Genomic DNA, 15,215 nt, shown 5'->3' with positions numbered 1-15,215 from the left:
TCCTGCTGAGGGTAAAAATGGCCTTAAATTTGCTCCATTAGTATACACTTTGACTATAAATTGGTGAAGTCCAAAATATTTATAGATAGTTTTATAACTTTATCCAGTCTCATAAACAATAACAACTCCTCCTCTGAGGTCCACAGAAATCTGCTTTGTTCATGCCATCATTATGAAATATCAAATATGTTATGATAAGAATAGACTGTGATAGACATGTTTTTTAAATATAGATAAGTTGTCCAATCACACCTGATTGTCATTAAATTGATTGAAAACACCAAACTCTAATTTCACCTTGAAACTATCTACTTTTCCTAAAGGTTCACATACTTTTTGCAATGATCCATGCCTGGCAAGCTGCCACTGAGCCATTGCTGGTATTCCATCTCAGTGTTTCAGGTGATGGGAGGGGTTAATTCCATTCTACCTCATTCCGGATTACAGGCCACTATATCTTGGTGCTGCACCTCCTTAACAATGCCAGTAATTGTTCCTGCTCTGCAGCGTGCGTGTCTGGCTCTCATGAGTTTACTCTGATCCGTCCTGCCTCCCAGATACCTTGTCCTGACCTTTGCCCTCCCTTTACCACTTGTCCATCCTGTTTTGCTGACTTCCCGGTTCTGTCTAGTGAGTCCTCTGTCCTGTCTGTCTGACCCCAGTCCCGTCCTGTGACTTTCTCCCCTTCATGTAGTTTTGACCTCCCGACTAGTGATGGGCGAACCCCCTGATGTTCTTTTTGTAAAGTTTGAGATCGAGTTCTGAGATAACGTGAACATGCGTCCGAACCCCGAACTTGGACTTTACAGTTATGGGATGGTTGGGTTGTAAAATAAGGAATATAGTTAATAATAAACATTGTCATTATACTTACAGCTCCCACGATGCATCCTGCAGACCCACTCAGCCGCTGTCTCCTGGCCGCTTCTGCTTTCGCGTCTGATCATTAACTTCCGAGGGTATTCAATACATTGCTCATCACTCGGCAGTCTTCGGCTGTTTACGGCTGTGTTCCCGGTGACGTCAGGGTTCACCCGAGTCCATAGCTTAGCCATGGATTGAACTTTGACTGTTACTGTCAGACTGCTTCTCGCTCTGTATAGATGTTTGTCTGTAGAAAGCGATGAAGCAGAGCTGACATTGCTCTCCCTGTGGACTACGTCGGACAAAGGATTTTTTTATAATAAAGATGGAGTCTCTAAATGTTCTTTTTCTTTATTTCTAATAAAAAAAAATCTTTTTGTTGTGTTTTTATTTTTACTGTTTACATTTACTAGAAATTCATGGTGGCCATGTCTAATTTGCCATGACACCATGAATTTCGGGCTCAGTACCAGCTGAAAATACAAAGCTGGTATTAACCCCTTTATTACCCACCGTGCCACCGCCATGATGGCCGAGACGGGTAAAGTACCTGGAAATGTGGCCGTTTCCAGAATTGGCTGCGAGCTGTGGAGAATCCTAGCCCCCAGCTGCCTGGTTTTACCTGACTAGCAATCAAAATACGGCAGGAGCTAACGTATTTTTTTTTTTCTATTATTTTTTTAAATAATTAAAAAAAAACTTAATGGGCTTTCCTGTATTTTGATTGCCAGCCAAGGTAAAGCCAGGCAGATGGGGTAGCAGCCCGTAGCCATCCACTTTATTTGAACTGAGAATCAAAAATACCGTGGAGTGCTACGTCATATTTTTAATTATTTATTTAATTTTACACTACTATATGTATGAGGGACCCAACAGCCAATTTCAGATGCTGTCACGCAGAAAGGGCGTATGTGATTGACTGTTGGAGTAACCTGTAATCTGCCCATACATTCTAGATGCTAGAATTTATGGGCTGGTTTCAGGTTACTCCAGCATCCAATCACAGATGCCCACTCTGTGACAGCGTCTGAGATTGTCTGTTATTTTAACAGTAAAATAAAACAACAACACAGAGAAAAAAAATATTTTATTAGAAATAAAACAGAAGACATTTAAGACTCCATCTTTATTTGCCCATGAAAACCCTCTGACGTAGTCCAAAGGCGGGTGAGCATCTTCAGCTCTGCTACATCTGTGTGAGAAGACAAACACAGGTTTGCTCATACAGACTCAGCTAAGAACTGTCAGAGACTTCACCCGAGGCTTGCGTATGACTCCTGACAGGAGCACCTCAGCTGCATGGAAATACATGCAGCCGACCTGCTCCTGTAAGGAGAGTGTGTGCCGTGCCGGGTGATACCAATGTAAGACTCACACAGTGACAGTCCAAGTTCAATCGAGTCCATGGCTCAGGGACTCAAGTGAACCCTGACGTCACTGCGAACACGGCCGAAAAAAAGCCGAAAACTGCCAAGTGACGAAAACCACGATTTGCTTCTTCCTAAGGTATTGACTAGATATCCTGTTACTGACCGGGATTGCTGACTATTCTATTGCCCTCTTGTGGATTATTTGCTAACTGCACATTGGAAATTACTCTCCAATCTGTCTGTGTCTCCACAAGCGAGTGAGACACTTTTGACATTTGATATTGGATGATTTTCCTCTTTTGAAGAATGAGAGTCTAATATTTTTAACTCATTTGTTTAATTTGGCTGTGTTTATATACTTTTAGAACTAAAAATCTCATGTAGTTTTAGGTCAAATTTTTGCAAAAATATGGAATATTCTACAGATTACAAACTTTCAAACACCACTATATCTGTCTGCCCGTCTTTCTCTCTTTTTGTAAGTAAAATATAATACATAATAAATGATTTAGAAATATTGGTAAATGGTATTATTTATGTGTACATTTTCTAGTGGGTTTGATGCTATCATTTAGAGATTCAATAACCTTTTCTTTTTTCCTGCAGCCTGTAAAGACATGAAAGCAGATATTCTATTTCTGATTGATAGTTCCGCCAGTATTGATACTCCTGACTTTAAAAAAATGAAGGAATTCATGGATTCATTTATGAGACAAGCAGACATCGGTTCTGATAAAATCCAGATTGGTTTAATTCAGTTCAGTTCAGAAACAAAGGAGGAATTTCCACTTAATAGGTATAAACAGAAAGATGAACTACAGGCCGCCATAGCAAGTATCTTGCAAATGCAGCAAGGAACAATGACAGGGGCTGCGTTACAAGCTGCATTACCATATTTCAGTGCTTCCCAGGGCGGAAGACCAAACGTAAAGCAATATCTTATAATAATCACTGACGGGGAGTCACAAGATGAAGTCTCACAACCAGCTGCCGCTATTAGGAAACATGGTGTTGATATTTATGCTATAGGGGTACTCAATGCAAACAATACACAGCTTCTGGAGATTGCGGGACAACAAGATCGAGTTTACTTTGAGGACAGTTTTGATGCCCTTTTGTTCTTAAACAAGATCATCATCTTTGAGATCTGCAATCCTAAAGACTGTGAGTTTTATTCTTTTATTTGGATTTAGATAGTCATGTACGTATATATACTGTAACTATGACAAATCTGCAGAGATCTATGCCAACCACATCAGATTATTTGTTATATCTATAAATATGAAATCATAAAACTATATTGATGTTTGATCCCTCCTCTATATAGAAAAAGGGACCCATTGCATGCTCTCTGGAAAAAAAGATGGTCATGTATATGGGGCTTTCTCTATTCACTTGTATGGGAATTCTTAAAATTGACAAGCACGCTTACTCCCAGCTTTCTGAACTCCCATGTAAATGGAGTTAGCTGTGAATGTGCAGACTCCTCTCAAGTCTAAAAATGAGTGGACCCTTGGAAGTTCGGGTTCGGCCAGACTTTAAATAAAAGTTTGGTTTGGGGCCTCTAATTGACAGGAATGCCGAATCCCACAAAAATAAAGGGGACCCAAACTTGTGTGCTGTAAAATGGCTGTAAAATCGTCGTGGTAAGGGCCGATGTGCTGAAAAAGGAAGCAAAATGGAGGCAATTGCCTAGCAACAAAATGGAGATAGGGAATAAATAAAAAAAGACATGTGGTGCTGCCTATTTTTGATAACTAGTGCGGGTAAATCAGCAGTTGTGGACTGCAACCCTCAGCTTTCTGCTTTACTTTGGCTGGTTACATTGTTTGTTTAAATGATTTAAATAAACAATTTAAAAAAAATGCCATGGGTTCCACCCTATTTTTGATATCCAGTAAAGTCCAAGCAGACAGCTGGGGGCTAGTATTATCATGGTGGGAAGGCTCATGGAAATTTGGCCCTTCCAAGTCTGAAAATATCAACTCGCAGACATCCCAGAAGTGGCGCATCAAATTCTGGTGCTTTGCCTGGCTTTTTCCAATTGCCTTGGTGTAGTGGAAATCAGGGTAATACTTTTGGGGTGTATATCAGCTGTGAATTGACAGCTGGAATCGAGCCCAGGGGTTTGTAATGGGTAAACATCTATCAGACACCCCCATTACTAACCTGGCATATATAGAGTTTAAAAAACCGCTTAACCAAATAGAATCAAAATAGGCGAAAGTCCACAATTTTTTTTTATTTTTTAAATCTTTATTGTTCACAGCAGCAGACAGGCAACATCTGCATGCAGTAAAACTTGTTGATTGGCTGCTTGCAGCCTTTCAACAAACTTTATTAACATATGAACAGTACCCAAACCTCAAACTCGGACACAGACTGAGCCCTATACACTTGATGTCTGGTACGAACCCCAAACTTTACCACTTGGGTTCACTCATCCCTACTCAATTCTTTAGAACGTGCAGCAGATTCTTGTTGTCTGGAACAATATTAATTCTTATAATATCTCTGAGTGTCTCTTTGTCTGTCCCTTTACTCTAAATGTGTTCATTCTTTATTGCAGCTTGTAAAAAGACAGAAGTTGCCGACATTATATTTTTAATAGATGCTTCAAGCAGTATCACGGTATCTCAGTTTAAAATCATGCAGCGGTTTATGGAGGCGGTGGTAAACGACTCAATGGTTGGAAAGGATTTTGTTAGGTTCGGTGCTGTGATATATAGTACAACCCCAGAAGAACAGTTCTCTTTGAATACTTACTCAACTAAAGTCGATGTACAGAAAGCTATACATGACATGAAACGACTCAAAGGACTGACATATACTGCCACTGCTTTAGAGTACACTCATGGTAAATTTGATCAAGCTCATGGCGGCCGTCCAAATGTTAATGATATTATTATTCTCATCACCGATGGGGCAACCAGTCCTCCAGATAAACCCAAGCTAGACACCGTACCCCAAAATTTGAGGAATGATGGAATCACTATTTTTGCTGTTGGAGTTGGTAAAGCCAAACAAGAGGAGCTTGAAAAGATATCTGGTCAACGAGATAGATGGTTTCTTGTACAAGATTATAAGTCACTGGAAGGCCTTCATGCCAATATAACTGAAGTGGTTTGTGACCAGTCTCAAAAAGGTAAGTCATCAAGTAAAGCTAAGGGTTAAAGGAGTCCTATAGTGACTAAGAAAACAGTTATGACAAAGAAGTATATTTGCAATATTTGTTACCGTAAAAGCCCTTACACATTTTGGAAGCACTCTATATCTAAAACTTTATTTGTGTTAATATTTTTCTTCTTGTAGCCCTAATAATGTTAATATCAATAGGTAAAGCTATTTATATTGACCCAACATGTTTGGAAATCTTAATATGGCGTATAAAAAAAGAAAAAAAGTTCTTAACCATAAAATCTTAAAATGACTAAACTTTGGAATTTCATGGATTGTTAAACAATTGATAAAGCAAATTAGCGGAATATGTGTTTAAAGCAACCATAAAAAGGTTATAATTGATTCTCTAATACCTTCTGATCCTGCATTGGTTGTTTCTTTGTGCACAGATAGTCAGAGGTTTAGCCTGATGCAATGATGACAGTTGATATGTACCCCCCATGCAGCGGTCGAACTGCTCGGATCCGGGGGGGGGTCTGTTGTGGCTGAAGGGTGTCCTGACCCAGGGGCTTGCAGCCACTCGAATGTAAAGGGGGGTATTTTACAGGGGATAAGAGTTCGTGACGTGACCCTTGGTTCGCGGTAAGGGGAGTACCGCCGCTGCCGATGGGACCACCCAGGGGAGATGGAGCGGAGCAGCCAGATGACGTTCCCTCCACGGGTAGGGGAGGACCCAGACTCTGGATGGTGGGATGCTGGTTGTAGGGGAGCGCAGCGCTGGTTGGAAGCAGGGGAGGACCATGTACTCACTCAGGCAGTGTTGGTGATGATGCGACTGCAAAGCAGACTCTGACAACAAGGTAAACCAAGTCTCTGGGTGCCACTGCCCTCTTAGGGGAGCCCATCCGGGTATCCGTCCTCTATAGTACTGGTCCGGAGCCTGCCTCTGTGCACAAATTAGAAGTGCTCTGGTGGCCCGTTGGCGTAAAGCTGTCCGGGCCCCGCTCCCTATTTGTTGGTAGTGGAGCTGTGCTCTCAAGTTCTCATGCTTGGAATTTCTGTTGGCTACGTGGGTTGGAAAGCCCTATCCCCCTCGTTGCGCTATTGCCCGTGATCTCTGAACTTCTTGGGGACAGTCCAGCAAAGTCACTATCCTCTGCAAGTTAATTGCCGGGTTGCCTGAAGCTACTCCCCGACCTTGGGTCCAGTACTCCGCCGTGCTTTTGGTCCCAGACTGGCTATTAGACTCGAGCTGCTGACCGTCATCCAAGACCAAATCTAGGCACCCAGCCTCAATACCCTGCGACCAGGTTTCCGACTCCTCCGGGCCTAGACCACCATCTGCAACCCAACCTGTAACCCCCTGGGAGCCACACACTTCCCCAGCTCCTCACTACTCGAGGGCTACCACTCTTCTGTTCTACTTCCCTACCACCAGTCTGCCTGACCCCTAGCTGGGTGGCCCTATTCCAGCTCAGCAGCCCACTGGTATGTCTGACAGCGTGTGGTGTGAGGTGTGGTTGGGATTTGGATGCGGATGGAGGCAGTACCATAGGTTGGGAACCCAGAACCATGGAGTGTTGAGCTCTGCACGAAAGAATAGAAAGTGCAGTACCCTGTGACGCTCTGACTAGTCCAGGGGCGTCAAAGATACGTAACTTGGAAAATAAAATAGTGGCTGCAGTGGTGGCATTTTGGCCTTATTGATGTCACCACTGTACTTAATGTTTCGCTTCTTCTTAGACCCCCTTCTTGTCAACTTTTTGTGCCCCAGATGATGACTAGAAATAATCCCATAGAAATGTGTTAAGTCAGTTATGGCATCAGATGAGCTCATAAATAGAAAGGCTCTTCTTTGTGGAGAAGACCCTTATTTGTATTTTGGCACAAACCTCACCCCATCACTACTACTCTTGGGACAAGAAAAATACACATGTTTTGCTGCTCAGAAGGTGCCTTAAATTAAACCATAAATTTAGTCTTAAAGTCTCCTCCACAAGTCCATATAAAATACGTATGAAAAAAAAATCGGTGCTGGTGTCATCAGTGTGTGATCAATCTGCCATCCGTATTTTTCCTGTATGGATACATAAACAATGAAATGACAAAGCTTCTCCTATACTTTACAATTTTAAAACTTACAACACACGGACGGCACACGGATTTATTCTGAATAAATATTAATTAAGCATCATGCCTCATGGTGTGCACTTCTTTCTATCCCTTCACTATGGATCTACAGGAGCTCAGTGGTTGGCTTCAAAGTAATTAGCACCTTATACAAATTCATACTGTCCATTAAGGCCACCTACTTTATTGATTATTGAGCACTTAAAGATGTTCTGGATACATGTGTGCCTGAATTTAACATTATTCTTTGGTCATGTTCATGTAATTAGTATTTGATGAGTATTTTGCATCAGTATTTGTAAGCCAAAATTAGACGTGGGTAAAAAAAATGCAGAAGTGGTCCTTGTGTTTCTGTTATACTTTGGAAATCCACAATAAGCAAAGAAAGGGCTGTTCCAGACCAAGATTCTATTATAATTTTCCTCTGATTGTTCAACTCTTTATTTTGGCTTACAAATACTGAGGTAAAAAACTCCCTAAAAGCTCATCGTACGCACACAGCCTAAGGCCCCCTTCACACGTCTGTGATAAAAACGCACATTTTTCACAGTCTCTGTTGAAGGTGCGTATGACCATCCATGTGCAGTGATTTTGGCACACATGTGTTCTCCGTGTGCTATCCGTGATAGCACACGGAGATCAGGAACTTTTTACTCACCTGTCTCCAGCGCTGCTGTCTCCGGTGCTGCTGCTTCCAGGTTTGCTGTGCAGTGAATATGCAATGAGCATAATGAGTGGGTGGTGGAAGCAAGTGACAGCAGCACAAGGACAGCAGCACTGGAGACAGGTGAGTATAGAAAATCATTTTATTTCAAAGACATGTGTTTTCTCCATTACGTGTCATATTGATGTCCCGCGGATCACATTAGTGTGTGGCCCGTGTGACATCAGTGCTGCCGGAGAAAAACGTACTTGTCTCCATGCGGAACACATAGACACGCATGTGACGCCACATGGACACCACACGTCCATGAATAAACACGGAAGCGGTGCAGACCCATTGATTTTAATGGGTCTGTGTAGGTCCGTGTCTCCGGTACATATGAAAATAGACGTAAAATGTACCAAAATCACTGACATGTGAAGGGTGTCTAAGACACGTGTGCCTCTTGATGCATCGGAAGCGTTTGACTCCATAAAAACCCCTACTCAAGACTGGCATGATGAATGTTGGCGGTATTGATGAATCCGGGCCTACATCTTCTTTTCTATACTTTAGCATTGTGCTTGCTCAGCTTCTTTTTAACTTTTTTTCTAGTCATTTATTTAGTGCAGTTAGTGGATAGCCATTCTATATAAAACCTTTTTCTGATATCCTGAGCTTACTGACAAATTTTATCCTCCTGATTATTAATTAATATGTCTCAGGCCCCCTTCACACGCACGTGTCTCTTGTACGTGTTTGGTCCGTTTCCGTATGTACAGGAGACACGGACACACGTACTCCAATGTTATTCAATGTATGGAGTTACACGTGCGTTTTCCGTACGGTCCGTGTGCGTGATACGTATGTGTATCCGTATTACACGGATGCATGTCCGTTTTCTGCACGGAACACGCACCCCCCCCCATGAAAGTCTATGGGTCCGTGAGCACACACACGTGATATGGATGCATCTCCGTATGGTCCGTGTACGTTTTGTGCTTTTTTGAAACGATGTCGGTCAATCTTTTTTTCTGTGTATGTCAGTCAATCTTCCTCAGTCCGTCGGTCGGTCGGTCTCTCTCTCTGTCTGTCCCTCTCTCAGTCCGTCGGTCAGTCTCCCTCCTCTCTCATACTCACCGTTCCCCGATAACCGGCGCGGCACTGCACAGCTGTTAAAAAAACTCCGGCGGCTTTTACTATTTTGAAAAAGCCGGCCGCTCATTATTCAATCTCGTATTCCCTGCTTTCCCCGCCCACTGGCATCTATGATTGGTTGCAGTAAGATACGCCCCCACTCTGAGTGACAGCTGTCTCACTGCAACCAATCACAGCCGCCGGTGGGCATGTCAATATCGAGCAGTTAGAAAAATAAATAAATAATTAAGAAAAAACATTGTGCGGTCCCCCAATTTTGATACTAGCCAGGGTAAAGCCACACGGCTAAAGGCTGGTATTCTCAGGATGGGGAGCTCCACGTTATGGGGAGCCCCTCAGCCTAACAATATCAGCCAGCAGCCGGCCGGAATTGCCACATCTATTAGATGCGACAGTCCCGGGACTGTACCCAGCTCATCCCGAATTGCCCTGGTGCGGTGGCAAACGGGGTAATAAGGAGTTAATGGCAGCAACCCATAGCTGCCACTAAGTCCAAGATTAATCATGACAGGTGTCTCCTCGAGATACCTTCCATGTTTAATCTGTAAGTCAAAGAAAATAAACACACACAACAAAAAATCCTTTAATTGAAATAATAAAAAAAAACCACCCTCGCTCACCACTTTATTAAGCCCCGAAAACCCCTCCAGGTCCGGCGTAATCCACCGAGGTCCTGTGATGCTCTCAGCTCTGCTACATGAAGGTGACAGGAGCTGCAGTAGAACACCGCCACTCCTGTCAGCTCCACGCAGCAACTGAGGTGAGAATCGCGATCAACGATGATGACACTCAGGTCACTCGCGGCCACCGCTGGATCCTCCAACTGTGACAGTAAGTCTCCTGAGTGACTGAAGTGAACTGCGCGATCAGCGATGAAGTCACAGGTGAGTTGCGCTCTCGGGTGGAGGACTCCAGCTAGCCATGGGTAACCTGAGTGACGGCAGCGCAAATCGCGCTGCTCACTTCAGTCACTCAGGGGATTAGCGGTCACCGGTGAGTCCTTCACGGGTGACCGTTAATCAGTACGCCACACAGACAGAGCCGCGGTATGACAACGAAGTCGGGTGAAGTTCACCCGAGTTCATTCTCATCGCGCGTCACTGTCTGCTGTCAGAGGGTATGTAGCAACGTCATTGTGCATCACACACGGAACATTTCACACGGACAACACACGGACATTACACGTACGTATCACACGCACACACGGCTAGCATACGCCATCACAGGGATGTCACACGTACCGGAGAAATGGACATAAAATACGGACCCGAAAAACGGAACGTAAGATCCGCACGTGTTTTTCACGTGTGTGTGAAGGGGGTCTCAAACATATAGATTAGCTATTAGGGATTTTTTTTTTATATTGAAGAGGACCGGTCACCATGAAATTGCAAGAATCTTGTTATAGGACAGGGGGAGCTGATTAGATTGATACGCAGTTTTGTGAGAAAAGATTCAGTTTCTCCTGTTTTTTGATCATTAAACCTTTGCTCTTTTTGTCTTTTTGAGCTTTTTAGCATTAAAACGGATTCACTTAACATAAATTTTGGCATGTAATAATACATACTTTTTCTTGCAATGCAGTTAAAACTATAAAGAAGTCAAAATCAATGACATTAAAGTACAAGAATATACTATACATGAAATTACTTTCTTTGTGAGGAATACACGAATGCATTGGTTATTTGTATTTTATTTTTCAGATTGTGCCTATGAAACGATTGATCTTGTGTTCCTTATTGATGGATCAGCCAGCATACAACCAAGTGACTTTACCATCTCAAAATCCTTCATGAAAAAAATAGTGGACAGTTTCACTATTGCTGAGAATAGGGTTCGTATTGGCGTGGCGCAGTACAGTGATGACCCTCAGAAGGAATTCTTCCTGAACGAACACTTCTCCAGCTCAAACATGAAGCTAAACATTGATAACATTGTCCAGCTAAAACAAAATACCTACACTGGAAAAGCCTTGAAATTTGTCAGCCAGTTTTTTGATCCGGTGAATGGAAGCCGTAAAAAACAAAATGTCCATCAATATTTAATCGTCATGACAGATGGAGAGTCTCACGATACTGTGTTTGAAGAGGCTGCGGAGCTCAGAAGCAATGGAGTCACAATCTTCACCGTTGGAATTGGCATCAAAAATAATTTTGAGCTTGTTCAGATTGCAGGTACCCCACAAAATGTGTTTTTAGTGGAAAATTTTGAAGTGCTGGACTCGATCCGAGGACAAATTGTAACCCAAGTGTGTGAGCCAAGAGATGAACCATCCCAAGGTAAGTAGTTCAAAGATATATTGTAAAAAGAAGTATATTCACTATACCTAGAGCAAAGACAGTTTCCTTTCAAAGGCTTTCCTTACAAAAGCTTATTTTTCTAAGAGGCCTGATACTATTCTTTAGCATTATACTACAAATAATAGGTTGATAATTAGTGATGAGTGAGCACTACCATGCTTGTGTGCTCAGTACGTGTAACAAGCAGATGGTTACTCGGATTGGGGTTACTCGAGTAACCAAGTATAATGGAGGTCAATGGGGAACTCAAGCATTTTTCCAGGAAATCTTCTGGAAAAATGCTTGAGTTTCCCATTGACTTCCATTATACTTGGTATACAAGTCACGTCCATCATCCAACTGCTCGTTACGAGTACCGAGCACCCAATCATGGCAGTGCTCCCTCATCACTATTGCTAATCTCAGGATTCATACTAATTACCTTTCTTAAAATGTTTTCCTCTTAAATATAAATATATTGTTTTTATTTTTATGGGTTTTTGTTTCTTTGTGAAATAAGAATAGAGAGGATAGGGTGAACTAGATGGACTTATATCTATTTTCAACCCTATTATGTTACTTATTTTATTTAAGGATATTGCTAAACTAGGGAACCAGTTGTGACCCACTCACTGGGGTCATGAATATATTATTCATTGGTGTATAAATAATATACATGAAATACTAGCATTTCATCTGACCCTTTACAGGGCTATTCTAAAGCCTCATATTTCCTATCCCAATAGTCAGACTCCCAGCAATCTGGAGGTTATCCCTTTAATTTACAATGTAAACTGTTATAAAATAAAAAGGAAGGAATAGTGTCCAGCCGTTGTACTTTTTACTTGCATTATTAAAGAGCACATTAGATGGAGCCAGAGGACCATTGCTCTTTCTACAGACTGTAGTAATTCTTTGAGCTACGTGTTCAGTAGGCTGTACACAATATTTAGCAGTTTAAAAAACAGATTTCATCTCAGTAAAGCTTGAAGCAGAGTCCTTTTCCTTACAACTAATGTACTAATATCAATCAGACCCATTGATGGAATAGTGGTATTAAAATGTGTATTTATGTATTTTATTAGTTCCTATTCCTTACATATATTTATAATGAGATACAATTACAAGGCTTTCAATAAAGATACAATAATGAAAGTGTAATTATAAAACGAGATTCGGACATATGGGCTGACGGGATCCAATGACTATAATGGGGCAAATGGAGTCACTGTGTGTTCTGTTGTGTATAATTTTTGGGACTATACACCTACTGGAGGCAGACACCCAGACACAGTCTACCCAGTAGGTGCATGCCCCCGAAAATGGTGCACTACAGAGCATAACCTCCCTTTTTTACCAATTTATTAACCCTCAAAACACCCACATCCGACGTAATTCACATAAGGTCTCGTGACAATTCCAGCTCTGCTATAGCTGAAGTGACAGAGGGTGGCCATAGAACTTGACCGGTCGCTGTGGTATTTAGGCAGAGTGATGAGCGGTGATGTCACTTAGGATATTTGAGGTCACAGCTGGATGTTTCCACGGTCCTCCACCTGTGATCGCAGGTAACCTGTCCTAAGGTGACCTCTGTAAACTCAGGGACCCAGTAATAGACCTGCATTTCCTGGCAGAAAATTGCATTTTTTTTCCAAGAGATGCAGATTTCGTGCTGTAATTTCAACAGGATATTCTTGCACCCAATCTACACCTCTTGGCAAAAAACGCATCACTACCGCTTGCAGGTATGATGCAGCAGTAATGCAATTTTTTGCCATGAAATACAGATTGGGTGCAGGAATATCCTGTTTAAATTTCATCACCAAATTTGCATCTCTTGGCAAAAGGACAACAGTTTTCTGCCAGGAGATGCAGGTCTGTCATTAACCCCTTATTACCTGAGTTGAGTTCACTGAATTTGTTGAGGCCACCTGAGGTCAGGTTACCTGTAATTAGAGGTGGAGGGCACGTTTTATGGACACGCTGTTCTTTCACATATTGCAAAGCTGGAATCTTCGTGGCACCTCATGTGGATTACGTCAGTCCTGGGTATTTTCAGGTTAATAAAGTGGTAAAAGATGGTGTTTTTTTGTATTTTATTTCAAGTAAAGGATTTTTTTGGTGTTTGTGTTTATTTCTTTTCACTTACAAATTAGTAATAGGTGGGGATCTCATATACGCCTGGCTTAGTAATCCAGGCCTTACTGGCAGCTGTCAGCTGTTATTACCCCGATTGCCATAGCACCGGGGCAATCGGGATGAGCCAGGTAAAGTTCTGGGATTGTCACATCTAATAGATGCGACAATCCTGGTCAGCTGCAGGCTGCTATTTTTAGGCTGGAGGGGCTCAATGACCAAGGGCTTCCACCACAGCCTAAGAATACCAGCTCCCAGCTGTTGGAATTTATCATGTCTAGGTATCAAAATTGGGATGGACTGCACGCCATTTTTTAAAATGATTTATTTATATTATTATTAAAATGCCGCATGTGGTTTTTCTTATTTTGATACACAGCTAAGATAGATGCATGGCTGGGGGCTGCAGCCTGTAGCCATATGCTTTATCTGTGCTGGGTATCCTAATATGGGGAGATCCTATGCCAGTTTTTTTATTTATTTATTTTTACACCAATCTACAGTGACTTGCAGACAGGGTCTGTGATTACAAGCAGTACAACACACTGTCACACAGGCTGGGGGTGCTGTCTGACTGCAACCAATCACAGATGCCAAGACTGCTGGTTAGCTGGGGAAGCTGTGAATATCTATGAAGCTAATGAGAGGCCCGGAAGCAGTTACAGCCACGCTGGAAATTTGGTAAGTATAACGCACTTGCTCTAATCCCCCTATCCCTTCTACCACTATTTTTAAGTGCCGGATTCTGGTCCCCATAGTCTTATATGGGGACAGGCATCCGGCCAGATATCCAAGATCAATTCAGGGCTGGAACCACTTTATTTAAAAAATGCGGTTAGACCCGCCGATCCAGGATATCTGTGAGTCTGCCCATAACTAGTTAACTGTAAGTCAATAGAGAAATATTAAGCAAATTGAAACAATTTAATTTTCAGTTTTTATTTTTTTCACACTTTTCAGTGTTTTTTCTTCTTTGTCTATTTTTGGCTTTTTTGAGTTTTTTCAGAATTTTTTAGTCATATTTTACATTTATTGAACAGTGACTGAAATATTTTTTTTTAATAGCAAAAATGCTGATAACACTCTCAGAAAGAAGCCAGGGCATCTTTTGGGTGTCATTTTAGTTTAGTCTACCCAGTGACTTTAATTGTGAAGTATTGAGCATCTTCCTAGCAGAAAATACCAGACGACGGTACATGTCACTTATTTTAAACACTTTAGCATCTTCAGATTTAAAAGATATCAATAGCAAGACTTTTCATCATCATCATCATCATCATCATCATCATCATCATCATCATCATCATCATCATCATCATCATCATCATCCTCATCATCATCATCATGTTAATGTTTTTCTGCTGTTTTTTGATATTCAGTTTGAACATACCCTAATGGAGGCATAGGAGAAATGCAATGCTAGTTTGTCTGAAACCATTTCACCCAAAATATTAATAAATACTTCTCAATAATGTATAAAGCTATTCATCATGATTCCATTTATTTTCCACCTAG

At 41.8% G+C, this 15,215-nt stretch overlaps 1 protein-coding gene across 1 annotated transcript in view; it reads left to right on the top strand.

The window, feature by feature from the left end:
• Nucleotides 1-15,215, top strand: part of LOC142243954 (collagen alpha-4(VI) chain-like) — a 261,579-nt gene that overhangs the window by 49,623 nt on the left and 196,741 nt on the right. Inside the window, exons 8-10 of the mRNA XM_075316147.1 lie at nt 2,841-3,398; nt 4,804-5,379; nt 10,989-11,564. Coding sequence (XP_075172262.1) covers nt 2,841-3,398; nt 4,804-5,379; nt 10,989-11,564 — 1,710 coding nt within the window. The remainder of the gene's footprint in view (nt 1-2,840; nt 3,399-4,803; nt 5,380-10,988; nt 11,565-15,215) is intronic.

Source organism: Anomaloglossus baeobatrachus, chromosome 6 (assembly GCF_048569485.1).
Source record: "Anomaloglossus baeobatrachus isolate aAnoBae1 chromosome 6, aAnoBae1.hap1, whole genome shotgun sequence".
Lineage (NCBI taxonomy): Eukaryota > Metazoa > Chordata > Amphibia > Anura > Aromobatidae > Anomaloglossus > Anomaloglossus baeobatrachus.
The sequence above is the reverse complement of the archived record's forward strand: the minus strand, read 5'-3'. Positions and strand labels throughout refer to the sequence as shown.